We start from the raw sequence: 20,968 nt of genomic DNA on the forward strand, positions 1-20,968 counted from the left end.
TTTATTTATTTATTTATTGGAGACAGGGTCTCCCTGTAGCCCCAGCTGTCCTGGAAACCAGGCTGGCCTTGAACTCACAGAGATCTGCCTGCCTCTGGGATCAAAGGCGTGCGCTACTATGCCCGGCTTTATTTTGTCTTTTTAAGACAGGGCCTCCCTGAAGCCCCAGCTGGCCAGGAACTCACTATGTAGACCAGGCTGGCCTTGAACTCACAGAAATCTGCCTGCCTCTCCCTCCTGCCTCTCCCTCCTGAGTGCTGGGATTAAAGGCGTGCACTACCACACCCGACTCTTACTTTTTATTATTATTATTTTTTAATTTATTTTTATTTTGTGTGTATGCATGTGCTGCCTGCATGTAGGTCAGTGCACCCAATGTTGTGCAATGCCCGCAGAGGTCAGAAGAGGCTGTCAGATCCCCTGGGACTGGAGTTACGGACAGTTGTTAGCTGCCATGTGGGTTCTGGGATTTGAACCTGGGTCTTTTGCAAGAACAACCAGTGTTCTTAACCGCTGAGCCATCTCTCCAGCCCCTTATTTATTATTTTTATTTTATGTGTATGAATATATTGCCTGCATGTATGTGAGTGCACATGTGTTGTGCAATGCCCTCGGATTCCCTTGGAACTGGAGTTATGGATGGTTGTTGTGGCAGCTACAAACCGTCCTTAACTCCAGTTCCAGGGGAATCAGAAGCCCTCTTCTGACCTCCGAGGCATTATACTACACGGGTGCACTCACATACATGCAAGCAATATACTCATACACATAAAATAAAAATAATTAATAAAAAATTGGTTCTTAGGCCTGCCCTGCTGCAGACCTGCTGATCCAGAAACCTGGGTACAAGACCTAGTCACCTGTGTTTTAACAAGCCCTGAAGGGCTTTTAATACATGCCACAACATGAGAATTGGCAGACAAGTAAACAGAAGTGTTTAGTTAAAAACAAACTTCCTTCATGACATTTGCAGGAAACTGGACACAACCGAAAAATCGTAAGTGAAGTAAGTAAGCCGGACTCAGAAAGACGAGCACCACATGCTTTTCTCTCACGTGTGGTACCAGATTTAAAATTATGCACATATATGTATACATATATGTATATATGCTTGCAGATCATGAGCTAGAATGGGTTTATGAGGGGAGAAAGAGATCTTAAGGGAGGTGGGAAATAGGGCAATGGATTGTATGTAATGGGAAAGCAGAAGAAGAGACGTTAGCTGGAGGAAGAAAGGGACCGACACAACTAGGCAGAGGGCAGAGGAGTGAATGCAAGGTATGACACATGTATGAAGAGGCCACGATGAAACTCATCACTTTGTATGTTAGCCTAAAAAAGAAATAAAAACAAATTTCTTAAAGCTGGGCATGGTGATACATGTCTAATTTCAGCATTCAAGGGGGCAGAGACAGGAGAATTGCCAGAAGTTCAGGCCAGCCTAGGCAACATTGTGAGACCCTATCTCAAAAATAAATAAATTAATTAACAAACAAAATGCAATTCAAGCTGATACCAAGCATCTAGCAGACAGGGAAGGTGTTGCTGTAAAGGAAGAGAAAGCTGGAAGGGGGACAGATCAGGATGTCTGTGGTTTTAACAAAGATAAACAGAAAGGGAGTTGCCAAGGAGATGTTGAATAAAGACCTGAAAGAAGGAAGAAAAGCAGATGCAGAGGCCCCAAGGCACCACTGTGCTCAGAGTGTGGAAACACTGCAGTAGCTGTGTTGGGCAAAGTCAGAGAGGGAAAGGGAGGAAGTGATGTCAGGGGTGATAGGTGTACATTTCTTGTGTTGGATCTTTATTATTTTATTTGTTTTTTTATTTTATGTGTTTGAGTGTGTTGCCTGCATGTGTGTAAGTGCACCTGTGTCATGTAATACCTGAATAGGTCAAAAGAAGACATCAGATCCCCTGGAACTGGAGTTACAGACAGTTGTTAGGAACCGTGTGGGTGCTGGGACTCAAACCCAGGTCCTGTGCAAGAGCAGTCAGTGTTCTTAACCACTGAGCCATCTCTCCAGCCCATCCCAATTTTGAACTTTTCTTTTTTTTGAGAAAGCTGGCCTGAAACTCATTACCATAGACCAGATTGGCCTTAAACTCACAGAGATCCTCTTGCCTCTGCCTTCCAAGTGCTGGGATCAAAGGTGTGCACCACCATGCTCACTCAGCTTTGTGTTGGATCTTATAGACTGCTGGACAGACTCTTGTAAAATGGGAAGTCACCAGATATGGAGCAGAGGGGTGCTGTGAGATGATGTAAGTTTTATGATATTCCTATGGAGCTGACTATGCAGGGGCCAGGGGAGAGGCAGGAAGACCATTTAAGAGAATTACAGGTGACAAGATGGTTGGTAGCTCAGACCAAGATGGTAGGATTGAGGTTGTAAGAGTTAAAATCGATATGAAGAAAAGAATTGTCAGTGATGCCAAGCCTCTTGGTCTGAGCAAGTATGGAAGTTCAGCACTGGCCCCTAAGGTCTCCTGCATCATGACCCAGAACCCATAGCACTATCCAGTCAATTCCCTGCTGTTTCCATGGGTCATAAATGTCAGGTAAGGAGTTTGCTCACTGGGTCACCTTCTCCACCAAGCATGGGAATTATAAATGGATGAACATGTTTGACTATGACCTGGTTCCAGAACCCAAAGTCATTGATGCTGCTTTGCAGGTTGTAGGCTGTTAGGTGGTTTTTTTTTCTTTTTTTCTCTAGTTTCTTAATTTCATTTCCTGTTGCTATGATTAAAAAATACCCTGATGATTTAGGGAAGAAAAGGGTTATTTAGCTCACAATTCCAGGTTACGGTACATCATTGCAAGGAAGTCAAGGCACAGCTCGAGGCAGCTGGTCACATCCACAGTCAAGAATAGAGAGAGAGAGCTTGGCACAGGGGTGCATATCTTTAATTCCAGCACTTGGGAGGCAGAGGCAGGTAGGTCTCTGTGAGTTTGAGGCCAGTCTGGTCTACATAGCAAATTCTAGGCCAGCCAAGGCTACACAGGGAGACCATGTGTGTGTGTGTGAGAGAGAGAGAGAGAGAGGGAGAGAAAGGAAAGAAAGAAAGAGAGAAAGAGAGACAGAGAGAGAGAGAGACAGCAGGAGCGAGCCTAGGGAATGGTGCCACCCACAGTGAGCAGGTCTTCCCACCACAATTAAGGTAATCAAGATAATCCCTCACTGGCTTGCCCACAGGCCAACCTAGTCTAGACAATCTCTCCTTGAGACATCTTCCCAGGTCATTCTAGATTGTGTTAAATTGACAATTAAAACTAACCATTACGGGGCTGGAGAGATGGCTCAGCGGTTAAGAACACTGGTTCTTCTTGGAGAAGACCTGGGTTCAAATCCCAGCACCCACATGGCAGCTAACAACTGTCTGTAACTCCAGTTCCAGGGGATCCAACATCCTCTTCTGACCTCCTCGCATGACATGGGTGCACTCACATACATGCAGGCAATACACTCATACACATAAAATAAAAATAATAAATTAAAAAAAAAAACATAAAAAAAAGTGTTTAAAAAACAAAACAAAAAAAAAAAAACTAACCATTACACAGTGTTAGTCACAGCTCAGAAATTGTCAAGGACAAAACAAGACTCATAAGACAGTCCACTCCCACATCATCCAGGTGCTTAGACTAACTTGAAATGAGCCAGGAAGCTCTAAAGGAACTGGGCCTTGACAAAGTGTAAACCACCAGGGATGGACTTCATAAGGGTATATAGATTTTCCTACTTCTTTGTAAATAGTCCTAGAAATGCTGATAACATATTGCTTTAATTGAACAAAATTTCCTTTGTTGAGTACCAAGCCATGTGATAGAAACTTGCACTTTAATAAAAGAGTGCTTGTGGGGCTAGAGAGATGGCTCAGTGGTTAAGAGCACTGGCTGCTCTTGCAGAGCTGGGAATTGAACCTGGGTTCTCTGCAAGAGCAAGCAGTCAGTGCTCTTAACCGCTGAGCCGTCTCTCCAGCCCTGCCTATTTTTTTTTTTAAAGCAGGTCTTTTTAGTACAAATGCAAGAGGCAACCTCTGGGCAGCATAACAAGAGTGTTGCCTGAAGATGAGATTCTGATGAGCAATGTTGGTAGCCCCTTCATTTCAGGTCTCTTAACCACTGAGTTGCCAGTGGAGGCATGTGGTACTCACTCAACAGAGCCAGGATAGCACCCAGGATGGGGAGGATGAAACTGCCCTTCCAGCGTTCAGGACAGGTCTTCACGTGGCCATGGCAGTCGCACACAGTGGCGCTGATCATGGTTAGCTGTTCTTTGTTGCCATGGTCAGACAGAGAAAGGTGCACGTCATAAGTGTCTTGTTTCAAGAACTTCTTCAGGGACAGGGCCACAGTGTCTCCTGGAGAGACAGATAATTTATTAGCCTAGGGGTGCCATATGGGAACTGAGTATTGACAATAAAGTGTTGCAAACAGCGACAGCACCTGAACAGCCCAAAGCAGCCTTTGTTTAAGAGATGTAGCACTGTGACAGAGCATTTACTGAGCATCCAGCAGGCTCTGGGTTCACTCCCCAGCACAGAAAAGCAAAATAAAACAAACAAAAAAACTCCAAAACTGGGGCTGGAGAGATGGCTCAGCAGTTAAGAGCACTAACTGCTCTTGCAGAGGACCCAGGTTCAATTCCCAGCACCCACATGGTAGCTACGAATCATCCTTAATTCCAGTTCCAGGGGAATCTGAAGCCCTCTTCTGACCTTTGCAGCATTTCACGACACAGGTGCACTCACATACACACAGGCAATATACTCATACACATAAAATAAAAATAAATAAAATAGCCAGGCGTGATGGCACACACCTTTAATCCCAGAGGCAGGCGGAGCTCTATGAGTTCAAGGCCAGCCTGGTCTACATAGTGAGTTCCAGGCCAGCTGGGGTTTCAGGAGACTGTCTCAAAAAGACCAAAAAAAAAAGAAATTAAATATTAAAAAAAACGCAACCCTCCAAAAACCTAGCTAAAGTAAAACTCATCACTATGGAAAAGGATGATTGGATATAAAAATTAATTCATTTTTAAAGTATCTTTTCCTCTTTAAAATTTTATGATCATTATCATTATTGTATGTGTATGTATGATATATGTGTGTGAATGTGGGCATGTATGTGCTACTGTACATATGTGGGAGTTAGAGGACAACTTAGAGGAACTCAGGTTGTCAGGCCTTGAGGCAAGCGCAGTGCCTTTACTGGATGAGTCATGTCATAGACCTGTCTTTTTTTTCCTCCCATATGTGTATGTGTGGTGTATGTGAGTGCATGCTGTTTGTATGTGTGTGGTGCCATACGTGTGCAGATGCTTGACTTAGATATTGGATATCTCACTAGATTGCTCTCCAAAGTCTCTCCCTGAATCTAGAACTCACCAGTTTATGTAGGCTAGCTAGCCAGTGAGCCCTAGGGATTCTGTCTCCTTCTGCCCAGGGATGGGATTACAAGTACATGCCACAACATCCAGCATTTTAAATTGGTTCTGGGGAACGGAACTCAGGTCCTAATGTTTGTGCAACAAGCGCTTTACCCACTGAACCATCTCCCAACCCTCCTTTTATTTCCTTTGTATTTACTTATTTATTTATTTATTTATTTATTTATTTATTTATTGCCTTTTTGAGACAGGGTCTCCCTGTATCTTTCTTTAAAAAATTTTTTTTATTTGGGTTAGAGAGATGGCTTAACAGTTAAGAGCACTTACTTCTCTTGTAGAGGACTGGGTTCAGTTTCCAGCACCCCCATGGCAGCTTACAACTGTCTGTAACTCCATTTCCAGGGGATCCAGAGCCCTCCCCTGACTTCTGGAGGCTCCTGTACGCATGTGCTGTACATACATAGTATCTGTGACTGTTCACAAGTCAGGGATGCCACAAATGCTGCAGTATTGGGCTAACAGGCTTTCAAAGGCCCAGAGAGGTGGCAGAGGAGGCACAGAGCATGTGTGAGGTCGGATGTGATCTGCATAAAGGGCTTCACTCTGGGGAGACTGTGTGGCAAACCCCAAGTGGGGAGCAGAGGGCCAGAAGGCTGTGTTTGTTGATGAGAAACATGCCATGGCTCCTTGAAGAGAGGCCTTCGGTTTAGATACAACTCTCTGGAAGGGTGCTATTAGCGTCAGTGGAACACTTACTCATGCAGGATTTCCCCTGTAGTGCAGTGTCCTCCACACAACACTAGGACAGTTACAAACGGCCCCTACATTTCTACCTACCACGCTTTCCCAGCCTTGCTGGCCCTGTTCCATTTTAGCCCTGACCTTATGTCTTTTGTGCTTAAAAGGCTCTGCATAGGACTGGAGACATGACTCAGTAGTTAAAAGTATGGACTGCTCTTGCAGAGGACCCGTTTGGTTCCCAGCACCCATGTTAGGTGGCCTACAACTGCCTGCAACTCCTGCTCCAGGGGATCCGATGATCTTTTCTGGGACACTGCACTCATGTGCATATGCCCCTCCCACCCTGCTGTAATTAAAAATTAAAATTTTAAAAGGTTCTATACACTTAAAGTCAGATCCCTTTCCATTCTATGTGACAACCAGAAACTCCTGAGAACCACGAAGCTCTGAGGCAGCAACTGGAGTGGTAGGACCAGGAGGTGGGCAGAAAAAGAAGGGCCAGGGGCTCCAGGTTCAAAGGCTGGCTTTGGGTCTCTACTCTTTGTACCCTTAGACAAGCTATTTAACATTCCAAGCCTCCTCTGCATCCATAACAGTTTGGTAGAAACATCAAATAAGAACATAGACAAAAAGCACCTTGCTGGGTATAGTGGCCCATGCCTTTAATCTTAGTTTTTGGAAGGCAGATCATCCATAACAGTTTGGTAGAAACATCAAATAAGAACATAGACAAAAAGCGCCTTGCTGGGTATAGTGGCCCATGCCTTTAATCTTAGTTTTTGGAAGGCAGAGACGGGCAGATTTCTGTGAGCTTGAGGCCAGCCTGGTTTATATAGTGTACTTTAGCCCACTCAGTTACCAGTACTTTCTAGCTGGTAACCCTAATGCCTCTGACAAGGTATTTAAGTTTCTGGGGCTAGGTAAGGGGTGTGGCTCAGTGGTAAAGTGCTTGCTTACCAAGCACAAGGACCTGGGTTCAACTCCTACCACAGCAGAAAAACAAAACTCTGTAAGTCTTAGTTTCTTCATCTGTAAAAAGAGAGACAGACAAAGAGAGAGAGAGAGAGAGAACTTTTCTATGGGGCTGACGTTAGCTCTAGGTACTATAGTGTTAGGTACGTGAAGAGTGTTAAAATCATAGTGTGTGCTCAGAATGTGTCAGCTCTCAATGCTCTGTGATATTGGGTAAGTCACTCCCTCTCTAGGGCTTGTTTTTAACATCTTTTAGTCAGGCTTGATAGACTAGAAACATCCGTTGGGGCTCCTGAAGAATTCAAAAGCTTATACAAGGTTAATAAATAGCATTTGATGGCCATTAAAAAAAAATGGAATGTTTTGCCTGCAAGTATGTAAGTGCACATGTATCATGCAATGCCCATGGAGGCCAGAAGAGGTCATTGGATCCCCTGGAACTGGAGTTATGGATGGCTGTTAGCCACCATGTAGGTGATGGGAACTGAACCTGGGTCCTCTGCTAGGACAGCTAGTGTTCTTAACCACTGAGCCATTCTCTCCAGCCTCTATTGATGGTCATTTTTGAGGAAACCATTAATTCTATGACCACAGCTGCTGGAACAGGAAATGTGTGTAGGTCCTGGGGTGGGGCAAATGCCCACCCAGCAGAACTGGCACCCACCACTCAGTTACCTTTCTCACTGACTTCTGCCATCCAGTAGATGTCCGAATCATGTGTGAGCTGGGCCTGAAAAGGGGAGGAATGGGGGGACAGGTCCTTGTCCGTGATATTCAGCACTTGGGGCACAGGGCTTTGGTTGCAGATGGTGATCTGACGGGGTTCAGGGACCGGGCCATGGTCGTTGATGTCGGTAAGTGTCAGGAGGAGGGTCCCCGTACCGGTGGTAGGAGGGCTCCCTGTCCACAATTAGACATAAATTTCTTTTCAGTCTTTGCTCTTGGTTGGTGAATAAACCAATGTTAAGTTCCCCTAAGACCTACTCAAATGAGCCTCCAAGTGGCTCCTGTTTACCACCCAGTGACCTCTCAAGTCCCTCCATGCACTAACGTCACTGTGGATAAAACCAGCATTAGCAAATACATAGCAATCGAGCCATTGAGCCATCGGTTCTATTTTGTGTCCACAGCAGACATTACTAACAAATCACAGCACAGCTGCAGCCACTGCATCCAGATAACCAGTATAATCTATCACAGAATAAAACCCACTGGCCACCTCAAGGCTATTATAGTGTCTGCTGATCAGTTCCAGGGAAGTTGCAGCTTCAGGGAACCTGCCTCAAGGCTCATTAAGTGTCAACAGAGATAGCATAACATTGTATCTCCTTTGGTCATGGTGCAAATCCACTAATCAACTGTGACACTTCCCAACAGTCCCTATCAATCAGCCATGAGGAGAAACTGACAGGCCAATTCAGGGTTCAGTGAACTAAAAACTATCTGCAAAGGGAGTCTTCAGGCCCTTGCCTGGCTCTTGCGATTTAGAGAAATCAGAATCATAATAGTCAGCCCTTTAACTCTATACTGGTTTGCCAACACCCTTTACACCACCGACCTCTGCTAAGGAGGGAATATGCTGTGTCGTGTGCCCTGGGAGCTACAGGCATCCCTTGTGGAAAGGCTGGGCCAAAGCTCTCACCATTGTCTGTGGCCAAGACCAGGACTTCATAGATGTTGTTTTTCACAAACCGTTCATCCTCTCGGTCCAAGATGCCGGCAGCAGTGATCTGCCCACTGTCTGGGTCCATTGCTAGCCACCTGGCTGGGTCTCTCAGGATGTGGTAGCTGGCAGAAAGAGTTGAGAAGGGTTACAGGCAGTATATACAGAGTGTACACTGCCATCATTCACAGCCTGCCTCCTCAGACCAGCTCCAGAAGGTCTCTGGGCTCCTCAGCAGGACCACACAGGAACTTTATGTTGTGGCATTAGGTGGGACCCAGCAGGGATATGTGAGTACAGTGAAAGTCACACCTGACTGTGAAGCCCTAACTCAGAGCCTTCAGCCTTGAGTTTGGCAGGAAGGAGGGGTCTGGTGCTAAGATACAGTCACAGTATCAAATAAGCTGTATAGTAATTGGAACAACCCACCCAAGTGTGTCTGGACATTTGGCCGTCTTGGTGTCCAGTCCCTGGGTACCTGATCTTCTGATCCTCCTTGTCAGGATCCTGTGCAGAATAGACGCAGACCACTTCCCCAGCAGAGATACCCTCTTGGATCTCAATGACTTTGGAGAGTGGGACAAACACAGGGGCCTCATTCACATCCTCCACATGGACCACTACGGTGGCGGTGGCAGTTGGGAGCTTCACCACAAAGGGGACCTCATTGGTTGCTTCTATGTACAGTATGTGCTGGTTTTGGGCCTCAAAATCCAAGCCCTAGGAGAGAAGAAGAATCTGAGCATCAGACACAGGAGGCATCAGAAGAGCCACGGTGAAAGAACTGAAGCTCTGGTCAGCAATGACCCTGTCCCCTCCCCTTCCTAAAAGCCTCTTGTGTTTCCTGATGGGACATCTGTTGGTGTCTTTCAGACCACCCCAAAGGCTTAGTGAGAACATTAGTTCCCAATGGGGTGGTGATGCTCTTTAAGGGCGTTTTAGAAAAGCTGTGGGCATTTTAGTTGTCATGACTGGCATGCCTCTAGTACGTACAGGTTGGGGTAAGGATGCTATGTCACATCAATATTACAAAGAATGGACTCTGTATCTTGTGTGACTTGCCAATGTCCCCATCGACACTCATACATTTATGGGTCTGAAAACTTGTTTATAATTAGAGCCAAGAACATGTTTAACATGCAGCCCGAGATTTTGGTATGGTTTTAATATGTACTGAAATTTCTTGGAATGCAGCTTTTGAAGAGAGCTTATAATTTAATTTGTTCAGGATGTTTTTGGGAGTTGTTTACTCACCGTTCTGAATACCAACTGTGGTAATGCATTACCAGAGCAACATGTAGAGGCTGTTCCTCTATATTGACCACTTCACTGGGTTTTCTAGTGCCCCCAAATTCACATATCAAAATATTTTATGTTCTGAAAACTTCTTTATTCTTTTAAATTGTGACAGTCTATTTTTCTTTTTCTTCTTCTCTTTTTAGCAGTAGGAATCAAACCCACAGTTTTGTATATACTGGGCAAAATGACCAACTGCTGAGTTACATGCCCAGCCTGTTTTTCCAGAAAAGATGAGTTAACTAAGTCATATTATATATGAACTTCATTTCACAATATAAAAGAGTATTACAATTAATTTATTTAAAAATAGTAGTATTTATTATTTATTAACATATGAGGCAGTATTTATTATTTTGTTTTGTGGGAGTTTTTGTTTTTTTGAGATAAGGTCTTGTTATGTAGCCCTTGTTGACCTGGAACTCATTATGTAGACCAGGCTAACCTCAAACTCAGAGATGAGCCTACATCTGCCTCCTCAGTTCTGGTGGCATGAGCCACCATACTTGGCTTATTTTGTTTAGAGATAAGGTCTTAGAAAATATCCCTAGCTGGTTTGAAACATGTTATATAGACCAGGCTGGCCACAGTGAGCCTCCTGTCTTTGCCTCCAGAGAACTGGGATTATAGGTATGTGTTCTTAGAGTGTTTTTAAAAACTGCTTCTCAACCTAGGCCATCTTCTATTGTAAACTAGAAACTAAAAGAAATCAAAGAAAGGTCAGGGCCCTTTTCTGGTCCCTTTTTTTTTTTTTTTTTTGAGACAGGGTCTCCCTGTAGCCCCAGCTGGTTTTGAACTCATAGAGATCTGGCTGCCTCTGCCTCCAGAGTGCTGGGGTTAAAGGCGTGTGCCACCACGCCCCAATCGTGTATGGCTCTTAAAGAATTGATCTTATTCAAAGATTTGTTTATTTATTATTTATTTATTTAGTTTGTTTTTTGAGACAGGATCTCCTGTAGCCTAGGCTGGACTCAAACTGGCTATGGAGCTGAGAATGACCTTGAGTGAGCCTCCTCCCTCTCTAACCCCCTAAGTGTTGGGGATTACAGGTGTAAACCATCAAGTCCTGCTCTCAAAGTCTTTTTTTAGAAAATGATTTATTTAAACTGGGTGTGGTGGCACATGCCTTTAATTCCAGCACTTGGGAGGCAGAGGCAGGCTGGTCTCTGTGAGTTCAAGGCCAGCTTGGTCTACATAATGAGTTCCAGGCCAGTTGGGGCTACAGGGAGACCCTACCTCAAAAATACCCAAAAAAAGAGATTTATTTATTTTTATTTGCACAAGTATTTTGATTGCTGGTATGTTTACTGGTATGTATGTACTGCCTGTGAAGGCCAGAAGAGAGAGACAGAGCTGCTATGCAGGTGCTGGGAATTGAACCTGGGTCTTCTGGAAGAACAAAAAATGTTCTTAAACCCCTAAACCCCTGAGCTACCTCTCTAGTTTCTCAAAGACTTTTTACCCAACCTATATTCTATATCTGAATAATCCGAATAAAAACAAGTTTTTTTTAAATTTCCTTTTCTTTTTTTTTAAAAAAATGGATGGGCTGGGGATGTAGCTCAGTGGTAGTATACTTGCCTAGCATGTCCAAGGCCCAAGGCTCAATCCCAAGCACCACTATAAAAACAACACTACCTCAAAAACCAAAAAAAACCTATCACAACAAGAAGAAACAACCACAGCAAGACCCTGTCCCAAAAAGCCAAAATAATAATTGTATTGAGGGGGTCCTGAACTTAAGGCCTTGCACGTGCCTAGCATGAAGGCACACCTTCAGCTCTTCTTAGCCTCAGAAAGTGTCCCCCCCCCATGCCCCAGTCTTTTTGAGACAGGGTCTCCCTGTAGCCCCAGCTGCTGGCTTGAACTCGCTATGTAGACCAGGCTGGCCTCAAACTCACAGAGATCTGCCTGCCTCTCCCAGTGCTGGGATTAAAGGCATGCCACCACATCTGGCCCTTCAGAAAGCGATCTTGAGAAGCAAGGATGTACCTACCCAGTAATTTAAAGACTTCTACTAGCCAATTCCTAGATGCATGCCACAGAATCAGTACAAAATTAGCACATCTCTAATCAAAGCAGGATGCTCCACAGCTGACTCTGGAGGCAGCAGCCTCTGGACACAGGACCCGGGGAGCAGAGTGACACCTATTACTTCAGTTACCTCAGCAATTGTCACCCGTCTATGAAGTGTCCCTGGTAAAGTATAGTTTGAACAAACAGATCTTCAAAACAAGTACAAGGGGACAGGATTGGAAGCCACTGTCCTGATACAGTCCCTGATAAATAGCCCAAGGTAAGCGGCTTGAGGCAGGAGGTGCACCCTTGTCCTAGAGGCCTGCAGACCCGGCTGCCCAGCTGTGGCCTTTGCTTAAGGCCCAGACTCACCTTCCTCGTTGTCAGGATGCCCTGGTTGCTCTCGGGGTCGGTGGTGATAGTAAAATGGTCCCCGCTGTCACCTCCCACAATTCGATAAGTGGCACGCCAGGCTGGTGAGTTGGGAGCATCCAGATCCGTCACTGTCAGGCTCTGTACCTTGTGGCCTACTGCATTCTCAGGCACCCAGGCCTCATACTGTGGGGCGAGGGAGACAGTGCAATCAGAGCAGAGAGACGAGCCATCAGGAATAGAATCCAGCTCTTCTGCAAGAGCACTCAGTGCTCTTAACCTCTGAGCCATCTCTAGTCCCTGCCCACCTTGTGTTTTGAGACAAGGTCTTTCCCTGGGACCTGGGACTTGCTGAGTCAGTGAGCCCTAGGAATCGTACTGGAGTTACAAGAGTGTGCAACCATACCTGGCTTTGTACTCAGTTTCTTTTCTTCCTTCCTTCCTTCCTTCCTTCCTTCCTTCCTTCCTTCCTCCACCTGCCTCTGCCTCCTGAGTGGTGGGACTAAAGGCGTGCACCACCACGCCCGGCCAAAGCAATAGTTTTTAATTGGTTGTGTCTTTAAAAGAGCAGGGGTTCCCATGTTTCTCTGATTGTCTTTTTGAGACAGCATTTCTCTGTAGCCCCAGCTGTCCCGGAACTTACTATGTAAACCAGACTGGCCTTGAACTCACAGAGATCGGCTTGCCTCTGCCTCCCTAGTGCTGGGATTAAAGCCGTGCGCCACCACACCCGGCTGTACTCAGTTTCTTAAACTTGCACATGAAACACATTACACACATTAAAGACATCTATTTATTTTTTATATATGTGTATGTATGTGCACCTGCATGAATACGTGTGTAACACATGCATATAGGAGCCCTTGAAGGCTAGAAGTCATTGGATCTCCTGGAACTGGAATTACAGGCAGTTGTGTGGTACTGGGAACTGAACCCAGGTCTTCTGCAAGAGGCATCAGCACTCTTAACTACTGAGCCATCTCTCCAGCCCCCAGGCAAATTTTTAATGAGGTCTAAATAATGTTCCACAGTCAGATGTGTACAAATACAAGGGGGTATGTGTTATTTTAGCTGGCATATGTTCTTGCCCACTGAGCCATCTTCCCCAGCTCTAGCTTTGAGTTTTCTGACACAGATGGCATATAAGTTCTACTTGCAGAAGATGGACCAGTATAGCTTAGAGGCACGTAAGTTTTCATACCCATAAAGATTTTCATATCAAGCACCTGTATTACCTATATAGTATAAAGAACTACACAGACCATGTCACTGAAACTCAGAACAAATTATCAGGTATTTGGGACCTGGGGCCCAAGAGGTTAGGTGGTTTGCCTAAGGCCACACAGCCAGGGAAGTGGTAGAACTGGTACTCAAAGCACATAGATTGGTTTCTGAGCAGGAAGGAAGGGGTATTACCTTCTGGGGCTCGAACGCTGGAGCATTGTCATTGGCGTCAAGGATCTCCACCATGGCCACTGCTGTGGTGGTGGAGCCATCTCCATTCATGTCTGTGGCCTGGATGGTCAGTGTGTACTCGGGCACTTTCTGGGGAGAAAGGGAATGCTTACTCTGAGTCTTCAAAGGGTCACTCACCTGGGCTCCAAGAAGCATAGCTGTGGTGGGGTGGAGGTGGGAGGAGCTTGAGATGGGAGGAGCTTCTTCCTTCTCACTATGCTATCTTGATTCTTGCCCCTCCCAACCCCCCACCTTCCAGGGAGGGAGGGAGGGTGTGTGTGTGTGCGCGTGTGTGTGGAGTGGGATTAGAGCCTTGGGTCCCAATAGTTTTCTTGGGTTATCCTGAGGAAGCCCAGTCACTGCCCTGACCCTCAGCTGTTCCTACGCATGGGAGCTTTGAGCAGAGAACTGGGCAAAGATATTAATTAGAAAACAGAAGGTAATTCCAATGTCCATGGAGCCAATTCCACTTTGTGGCACACAAGGGACAAATGCAGGCGATGAGCCATTCCAGCAGGAAATGAGAAAAGCTCCAAAGCTTGAATTTTACAGCTGCCTCATCACCCTAGGGGGATTCAGTGAGACTGGCGGCAGGTCACTTGTCCAAAGGAGCTGGGGGACAACAGCAAGTAAATGCAGCAGCAGCCCTCTCCATTGATCTGGGTCCCCACTATTCCACCTTGACTTTAGTTAGGGCAGGCACAGGAGCTCTGAGTTAGGCCTCAGTCTGAGCAACCTTTGTGGGCCACTCACCTCGCGGTCCAGACCACTGGAGATGACACTGATGCTGCCAGTGCTCCGGTGGATGGTGAACATGAGGTCATGAGGTTCCTTTGGTTCTTGGCTTTGGATGAAATAAGCCACCACTCCGTTGTAGGTGTTGATGGCATCATCCTCATCTGTGGCTGTCACTTGCATCACAGAAGTGCCTGCGGGAGCGGGGACCAGTAAGAATCCTTCCCTCTCCATCAGGTCCCAGCCTTGTGCACTCTGGAACCCTTCAAGGTTCTGCCCAGAACAGAGCCCCTATTCTGTGGCAGACTACTCCCCAGAGTCCACTTCCCATCATCCCCTTCTTTCCTAGATGCTTGATCTAGGCTTCTAAGTAGGACACAGGCACAGAGGGAACAAACAGTACATGTCCCATTCCTCTTACAGCTAGCTGTGACCATGACAGCAGTTTCTGACAAACAGAATGCACATCTTTGGAGGAAGCGTTTTTATAAGAATGTGCTCAGATCAGGGAGTCATGAATCAAACTTGTAATCCCAGAATTTAGGAGGCTGAGGCCAACCAGGACTACAGAGTCTCAAAAAACAGACAGTTTTTTGCAGTGGCAGTACAAGTCTGTACTCAGGAGGCTAAAGCAAGAGGGTCACAAGTTTGAGGCTAGCTGGGGCTACATAGGGAGATCCTATCTTAAAAAAATGAAAACAAATAAAAACAACAACCAAACATTTGAATGGTGAGAATTTCTGTTACTGGCAGTCTGATCAAATCTCGTCTCTGAAATTCTACTACTAACTTGATCTGAGGCAAGAGATCAAGAAGTGATTAATCTGCACTACCTAAAACAAAAGAAAAAAAGAGGGCAAACCCTTCCCTGTCCCTCACACCTGTCTTGAGCTTATTAACATAGACCTGTTCCCTCACTTTCTACTGCCCTCTTCTCTAGCCCTGGTAACTTGTTCTTACTTTCTGTCTTAAAAACTACTTTTATTTATTTATTTATTTAAGTTTTATTTTATGTGTATGAGTGTTTTGCCTGAATGTTTATGTGTACCACATGTATGCTGTGCCCATGGAGGCCAGAAGAGGGCATTGGATCCCTTGGAACTGGAGTTACAGGTGATTGTGAACTTATGTGGGTGCTAGGAGCAGAGCCTGGGTTCTCTGCAAGAGCAGCAAGCACTCATAACTGCTGAGCCATCTCTCTAGCACCAAGATTTTTAACTGTGTACATGTGTATGTGTATGTGCATGTGAATGCAGGTACCCTCAGAAGCCAGAAGAGGGCGTCAGACCTTCTGGAAATGGAGTTACAAGCAGTTATGAGCCATCTGATGTGGGTACTGGGAACCAAACTCGGGACCTCAGCAAGTACAATATGAGCTCTTGACTGCTGAACCATCTCTCCAGCCCTAGTTTTGCTTTCGATAAGTCACAGTCTAACACTTCCCAGCCCTGGCTGCTTTCCTTACGGCTGCCTTCACTGACAAACTCTGGGTCAGGTGCTTCACAGCATACAATAGTACATACATGATGTAATTCATTCTCTCTCTCTTCCTCTCTCATGCTAGTACCTAAGGCTCAGCATGTGTTCTACCTGAGCTACACGCTTGGTGGCATGTGTTATTTCTTTTCTTTCCTTTCTTTTTTTTTTCGTTCTTTTTGAGATGGTTTCTCTGTAGGCTGGAACTCACTATGTAGAGCAGGCTGGCCTTGAACCCTCAAAGATCCGCCTGCCTCTGCTTCCCGAGTGCTGGGATTAAAGGCGTGCGCCACCACGCCTGGCTAGCATGTGTTATTTCTAATCTTCATAATTCTTCAGGGTTGCTATTCCCATTTGGATTGAGGTTCAGGTCAAGAATAAGTCCAAAGTCACAACCCACAAAAAGGCAAAGTCCAGGTTCAAATCCTGATCTTTACAGTCATGCCAGCAGCTCCTAAGGCTAGCTGAGCCTGCAGCTTCTAGGAAAGTTTCAAAGGTGGATTCCAGAGCTCTGTTACAAGACCAGGCTTGACCAGGACTCACGGGGTGGACTGGGGGAATCTGGACTGATGAGATCCTGGGGAATGTGATGTATAGCCAGAGAAATTAGGAGGGGTGAGGTCCTGGAGTGTGAAGGTCTGGGCTGACCTCCAGAAGTTGACTCCCAACTAAGTCGGGGCCCAGATAGCCCAGAGTGGTCCCCTCTAAATCCTCTTACCAGGCAGTACCCCCTCCAAAACACTCCCTCTGAAGACATCCTGGGTGAACTTGGGCTTGTGGTCATTCTGGTCTGTCACGATGATGGAGATGTTCATGGGATCCTCTACTGAGGCACCATTCTCAGACACTGCGTGTCCAAAAAGCTGTGGGCACAGAGGTCCAGGGGTCAGCTGGGGCTGCCCTCTGCACCAGGGTGTCTACACTGGGTGCTAAACATTACTCACCTCATACTTAGCAATCTTCTCCCGGTCCAGTGGCTTATTCAACAGCAGCCAGCCTGTCTCCTTCTCTATGGCGAAGACACCCTCTGGGGGGCTATCTGCTCCGGGCCCTGTAATGCTGTAGAAAATCTTGGTGCCTCTGTCCTTATTAGATTTGAGCTGGAACCAAAGTAAAACAATAGCTAATAAAGTGACACGTGCCTCAAAGGGTAGCATAGAGCCCTTTGCAGGCCCCAGAATGCAACAGTGAGCCTAGCTCTCAGGCCTTTGGATGGCAGGTCGCTGCAGCCACCAGTGCCTCCCAGGCAGAGGGCACAGTCATACCTGATTCAGTCTCTGAGGGAAGGGGCCTTTGCCATTCTCAGGGACTGATATTGGCGGTACTACCCATTCTCTCTTCCGTCTTCGTAAGATGCGTTTGGATGGGGAGCTTAGTGCTGCCTTCCTTTCCTGTAAGGAGAGAAGGCCCCTTAATTTGAATGCAAAGAGATGGAATGGCCCAGTAACCTCTCACCTATATGAGGTAAATGTGAGTAGAGAGATCTAGATGGGGCTTCTGCACAAGGAAACTAAGTGTCCAAGTACTGGAATACTATATGGCTCTGAAAAATGATGATGATTATTATGTGCTAAAAGGGAAAGCTGTTTGATACACATTGTTAGCTTAGAGTTCATTTATTTGAGGATGGGCATGTATCATGGATTGTGTATGGCAGAGCATAGCCTTCAGAGTTAGTTCTTTCCTTTCCTTTTGTGGTCCTGGGGATTTAACTCAGGGGATCTGTTTCCAGAGTGCTGGGATAAAAGGCATGTGCCACCATGCCTTATTCTAAACATTTCTGTTTTGAACATATGGCTGTTCACACCAAGAAGTGTGAATAAGTGCCTCAGGTCCACCTTCTGAATAGAGACTCATGGGGATTGGCAATCCTGTGCTGGAATGGCCTTCACTTGGAGTTGACCTTGACCATTTGGAAAGGGAAGGAAGTGTTGGAGGTATCTGTGGAGCTGAGCACTCAGGGTGATGGTCGCCTTCTGCTCTCCCAGGCTCCAAGGCCTGACTCTCTGGGGCCCCTACTGGGCAGGTTCAGTCACTTCCTCCTCTGATTAGCACTCTGCTCACAGCTGCACCACTGAGGGCTAAAACCGCCCTTTAAGGGGATAACTTGACTCAGTATTACTATAGCAACCAAGGACTCTAGCCAGCAGAGTCTGAAGGTCTCTGAGAGCATTTCCCTTTAGTCTTGAAGACAGACTTGGTGTTTTACCTGGACTGTCCTGCCGTTCATCACAGTAATGTCACCATTATCAGCTCCATGCAGGGACAGCTCTTGTCCAGGGCAGCCAGCAAATGCTACTGTGAGGAAAGGAGAAAGAGGGCCTTAGAGAGGAGTCCCCTAATTGGACAAAGGACTACTGCCAAGAGGCCTCAGACAGGGACTTGGTGTGCTTCTGGCCAGCAGGTGGCTACTACAAGTCTCAGTCACTGTCAATGTGTGGGTCCAACCCTTCTGTTCAGGAGGCCAGAGAACCAAGGTCACAGATGTTCAATGTCATTCAAACCACAGGTAGCCTTATGAGACTCGGTTTGGCCGAGTCCCAGCTAGAGGAGGAAGACTTTCTGGAGGCCACGAGGTTATCTACACACACAATAGGCATCTGGTCACAGTGAATGGCACGCTGTTGCCCGCAGACACTGTGCAACTTCTGGTGATTTCAGTTTACTACATTCCTTCAGAACACCTCTTGCCAGACATTCTGAGCTATGCACTACAACTCACCAGCCTAAGACCAGGCCATTTCACACTTAATATTCCCCCTACCTGCTAGGTATCAGCGCCCACACCCCTTTTATTTCCTGTTGCTGGGGGGCAAGCCCAGGGCTTTGCATGTGCTAGGCAGGTGCTCTAGAATGGAGCCACACTCCCAGATGGAGCACGTGGACAAAACAGAAGCCTATATGCTTGGTTGGGGGGAATGTGAAATGGGGCAGCCACTGGAAAAACTGGTATTTCTTTAAAAAGTCAAATACTACAGCTGGGTGTGGTGGTGCACACCTGAAATCCCAGAATTCTTGATGAAAGAGGATCATCAGTTTGGGGCTAGCCTGGGCTACACAGCTAGAGTCTAACATTGAAAAAAAAAAAGAGTCAGGTGGTAGCTCATGATTATAATCCTATCATTCAGGAGGCTGAGGTAGGAAGATCACCGTAAGACTGAGGCCATCCTGGGCTACAGAGTGAGTTCTGTGTCAGTTTAGGCTAGAGTGAGAACCTGCCAAAATAAAAATAAAATTAAAAATAGACCAGCATTTTCACATAGAGATATACACCTAAAATAACTGAGGGCAAGGAATCAAACAGATGACTGTACACAGATTTTCAGGGTGGTATCATTCACAGCAGATGAAGTAGAAACAAGCCAACTGTCCATCAAGAGAGAAGAGCCAGGTGTGGTGGTACACACCTTTAATCTCAGCACTCAGGAAGAAGAGGCAAGAGGATCTTTGTGAATTCGAGGCTAGTCTGGTCGGTCTACATAGCAAATTTCAGGCTAGCCAGAGCTACATAGTGAGACCCTGTCTAAAAAATATAAACAAACAAAAAATAATAAATAAGGAAGAGGAAGAAGAGCCAGGTATGGGCATGCCTGTAATCCCAGCACTTGGGAGGCAGAGGCAGGTGGATCTCTGAGTTCAAGGCCAGCCTGGTCTACATTATCAAGTTCAGGTCAGCCAGGGCTACAAAGTGAGATCCTGCTTCAAAGAGAGTGGGGGGATGGGGGGGGAGAAGGGAGGAGAGAGAGAGAGAGAAGAAAGACAGGGAAAAAAAGCAAACCAAAATAAAATGAGATGACTAGAAGGCTGGGGATGTAGATCAGTAACACAGCATTTATCCAGCATGTACAAAGTCCTGAGCTCAGTCCCTAGCAGTGAAAGAAAACAAAGATGAATAATTAAAAGTATATACATACAAAGGAATATCAGCCTTTTTGTCTACTTGAGACAGAATATTGCTATATAACCCAGGCTAGCCTGGGGTTCACTATGTAGCCCAGATTGGGCTAACACTCACAATCCTCCTGTCTCAGGCTTCTGAGTGGCAGAATAAGTGGCTTTATTTCTAAAGTGTCTTATTTTATAAAGACACACTTGGCTTTATTCAGCTTTTAAAAAGTTATTTATTCACTTTTTTTTTTTTTTCGGTCTATTTGAGACAAGGTCTCCCTGTAGCCCTAGCTGTCCTGGAACTCACTATGGAGACCAGGCTGGCCTTGAACTCAAACCAATCTTCCTGCCACAGTCTCCTGAGTGCTGAGATTAGACATGTGCCAACATGCAGCCATGGCTGGCCTAGAACTTGCTGTGTAGACAGGCTGATCTCAAACTAACAGATATCTACCTGCCTCTGCTTCCCAAATGCTGGTGTTAAAGGTGTGTGCTACCATGCCTGGCATTTTTGTTTAGTTTTTAAGATTCTATTTATGCCGGGCATGGTGGCGCACGCCTTTAATTCCAGCACTTGGGAGGCAGAGGCAGACGGATCTCTGTGAGTTCAAGGCCAGCCTGGTCTCCATAGTGTGTTCTAGGACAGCTGGGGCTACAGGGAAACCCTGTCTCAAAAAGACCAAAAAAAGAAAGAAAGAAAAACCTAAAGATAAACTTGCTGATAAACACTAATAAGATGGGAACTCTGGGTGCCTTCAAGTCTAACTGCTGTTTATTTTCTACTGCTTTGTAAGTGCTGCTTCTTCCAGATACTTTTAAGACTTCCTATTTGTAGGTTAAACAGTGAGAAAGAAGTGGTGCTGTTTTTGTTTGTAACTAGTATGTATACGTTGGGCTTACTGTAGTAACAGATTCATATTCTCAATAATACACACTTCTTAGATCTGATCTCTTGCATTAT

The 20,968-nt window shown here is 45.8% G+C and overlaps 1 protein-coding gene across 2 annotated transcripts in view; it reads right to left on the reverse strand.

Moving 5' to 3' along the window:
- Cdh3 (cadherin 3) overlaps positions 1 to 20,968 on the reverse strand; it is a 58,122-nt gene that overhangs the window by 4,641 nt on the left and 32,513 nt on the right. Inside the window, exons 3-13 of one of the 2 annotated variants that reach the window (XM_029563901.1) lie at positions 18,329 to 18,414; positions 17,385 to 17,510; positions 17,064 to 17,219; positions 16,838 to 16,982; positions 14,662 to 14,837; positions 13,870 to 13,998; positions 12,454 to 12,639; positions 9,248 to 9,489; positions 8,749 to 8,894; positions 7,782 to 8,006; positions 4,159 to 4,365 (exon numbers count right to left, since the gene is read on the reverse strand). In XM_029563901.1, coding sequence (XP_029419761.1) covers positions 4,159 to 4,365; positions 7,782 to 8,006; positions 8,749 to 8,894; positions 9,248 to 9,489; positions 12,454 to 12,639; positions 13,870 to 13,998; positions 14,662 to 14,837; positions 16,838 to 16,982; positions 17,064 to 17,219; positions 17,385 to 17,510; positions 18,329 to 18,414 — 1,824 coding nt within the window. Of the gene's footprint in view, positions 1 to 4,158; positions 4,366 to 7,781; positions 8,007 to 8,748; positions 8,895 to 9,247; positions 9,490 to 12,453; positions 12,640 to 13,869; positions 13,999 to 14,661; positions 14,838 to 16,837; positions 16,983 to 17,063; positions 17,220 to 17,384; positions 17,511 to 18,328; positions 18,418 to 20,968 lie in introns of both variants that reach the window. The other variant, XM_008833939.3, reaches the window with a different exon arrangement.

The sequence above is a fragment of the Nannospalax galili genome, unplaced genomic scaffold (genome assembly GCF_000622305.1).
Source record: "Nannospalax galili isolate Female #2095 unplaced genomic scaffold, S.galili_v1.0 scaffold410, whole genome shotgun sequence".
NCBI lineage: Eukaryota > Metazoa > Chordata > Mammalia > Rodentia > Spalacidae > Nannospalax > Nannospalax galili.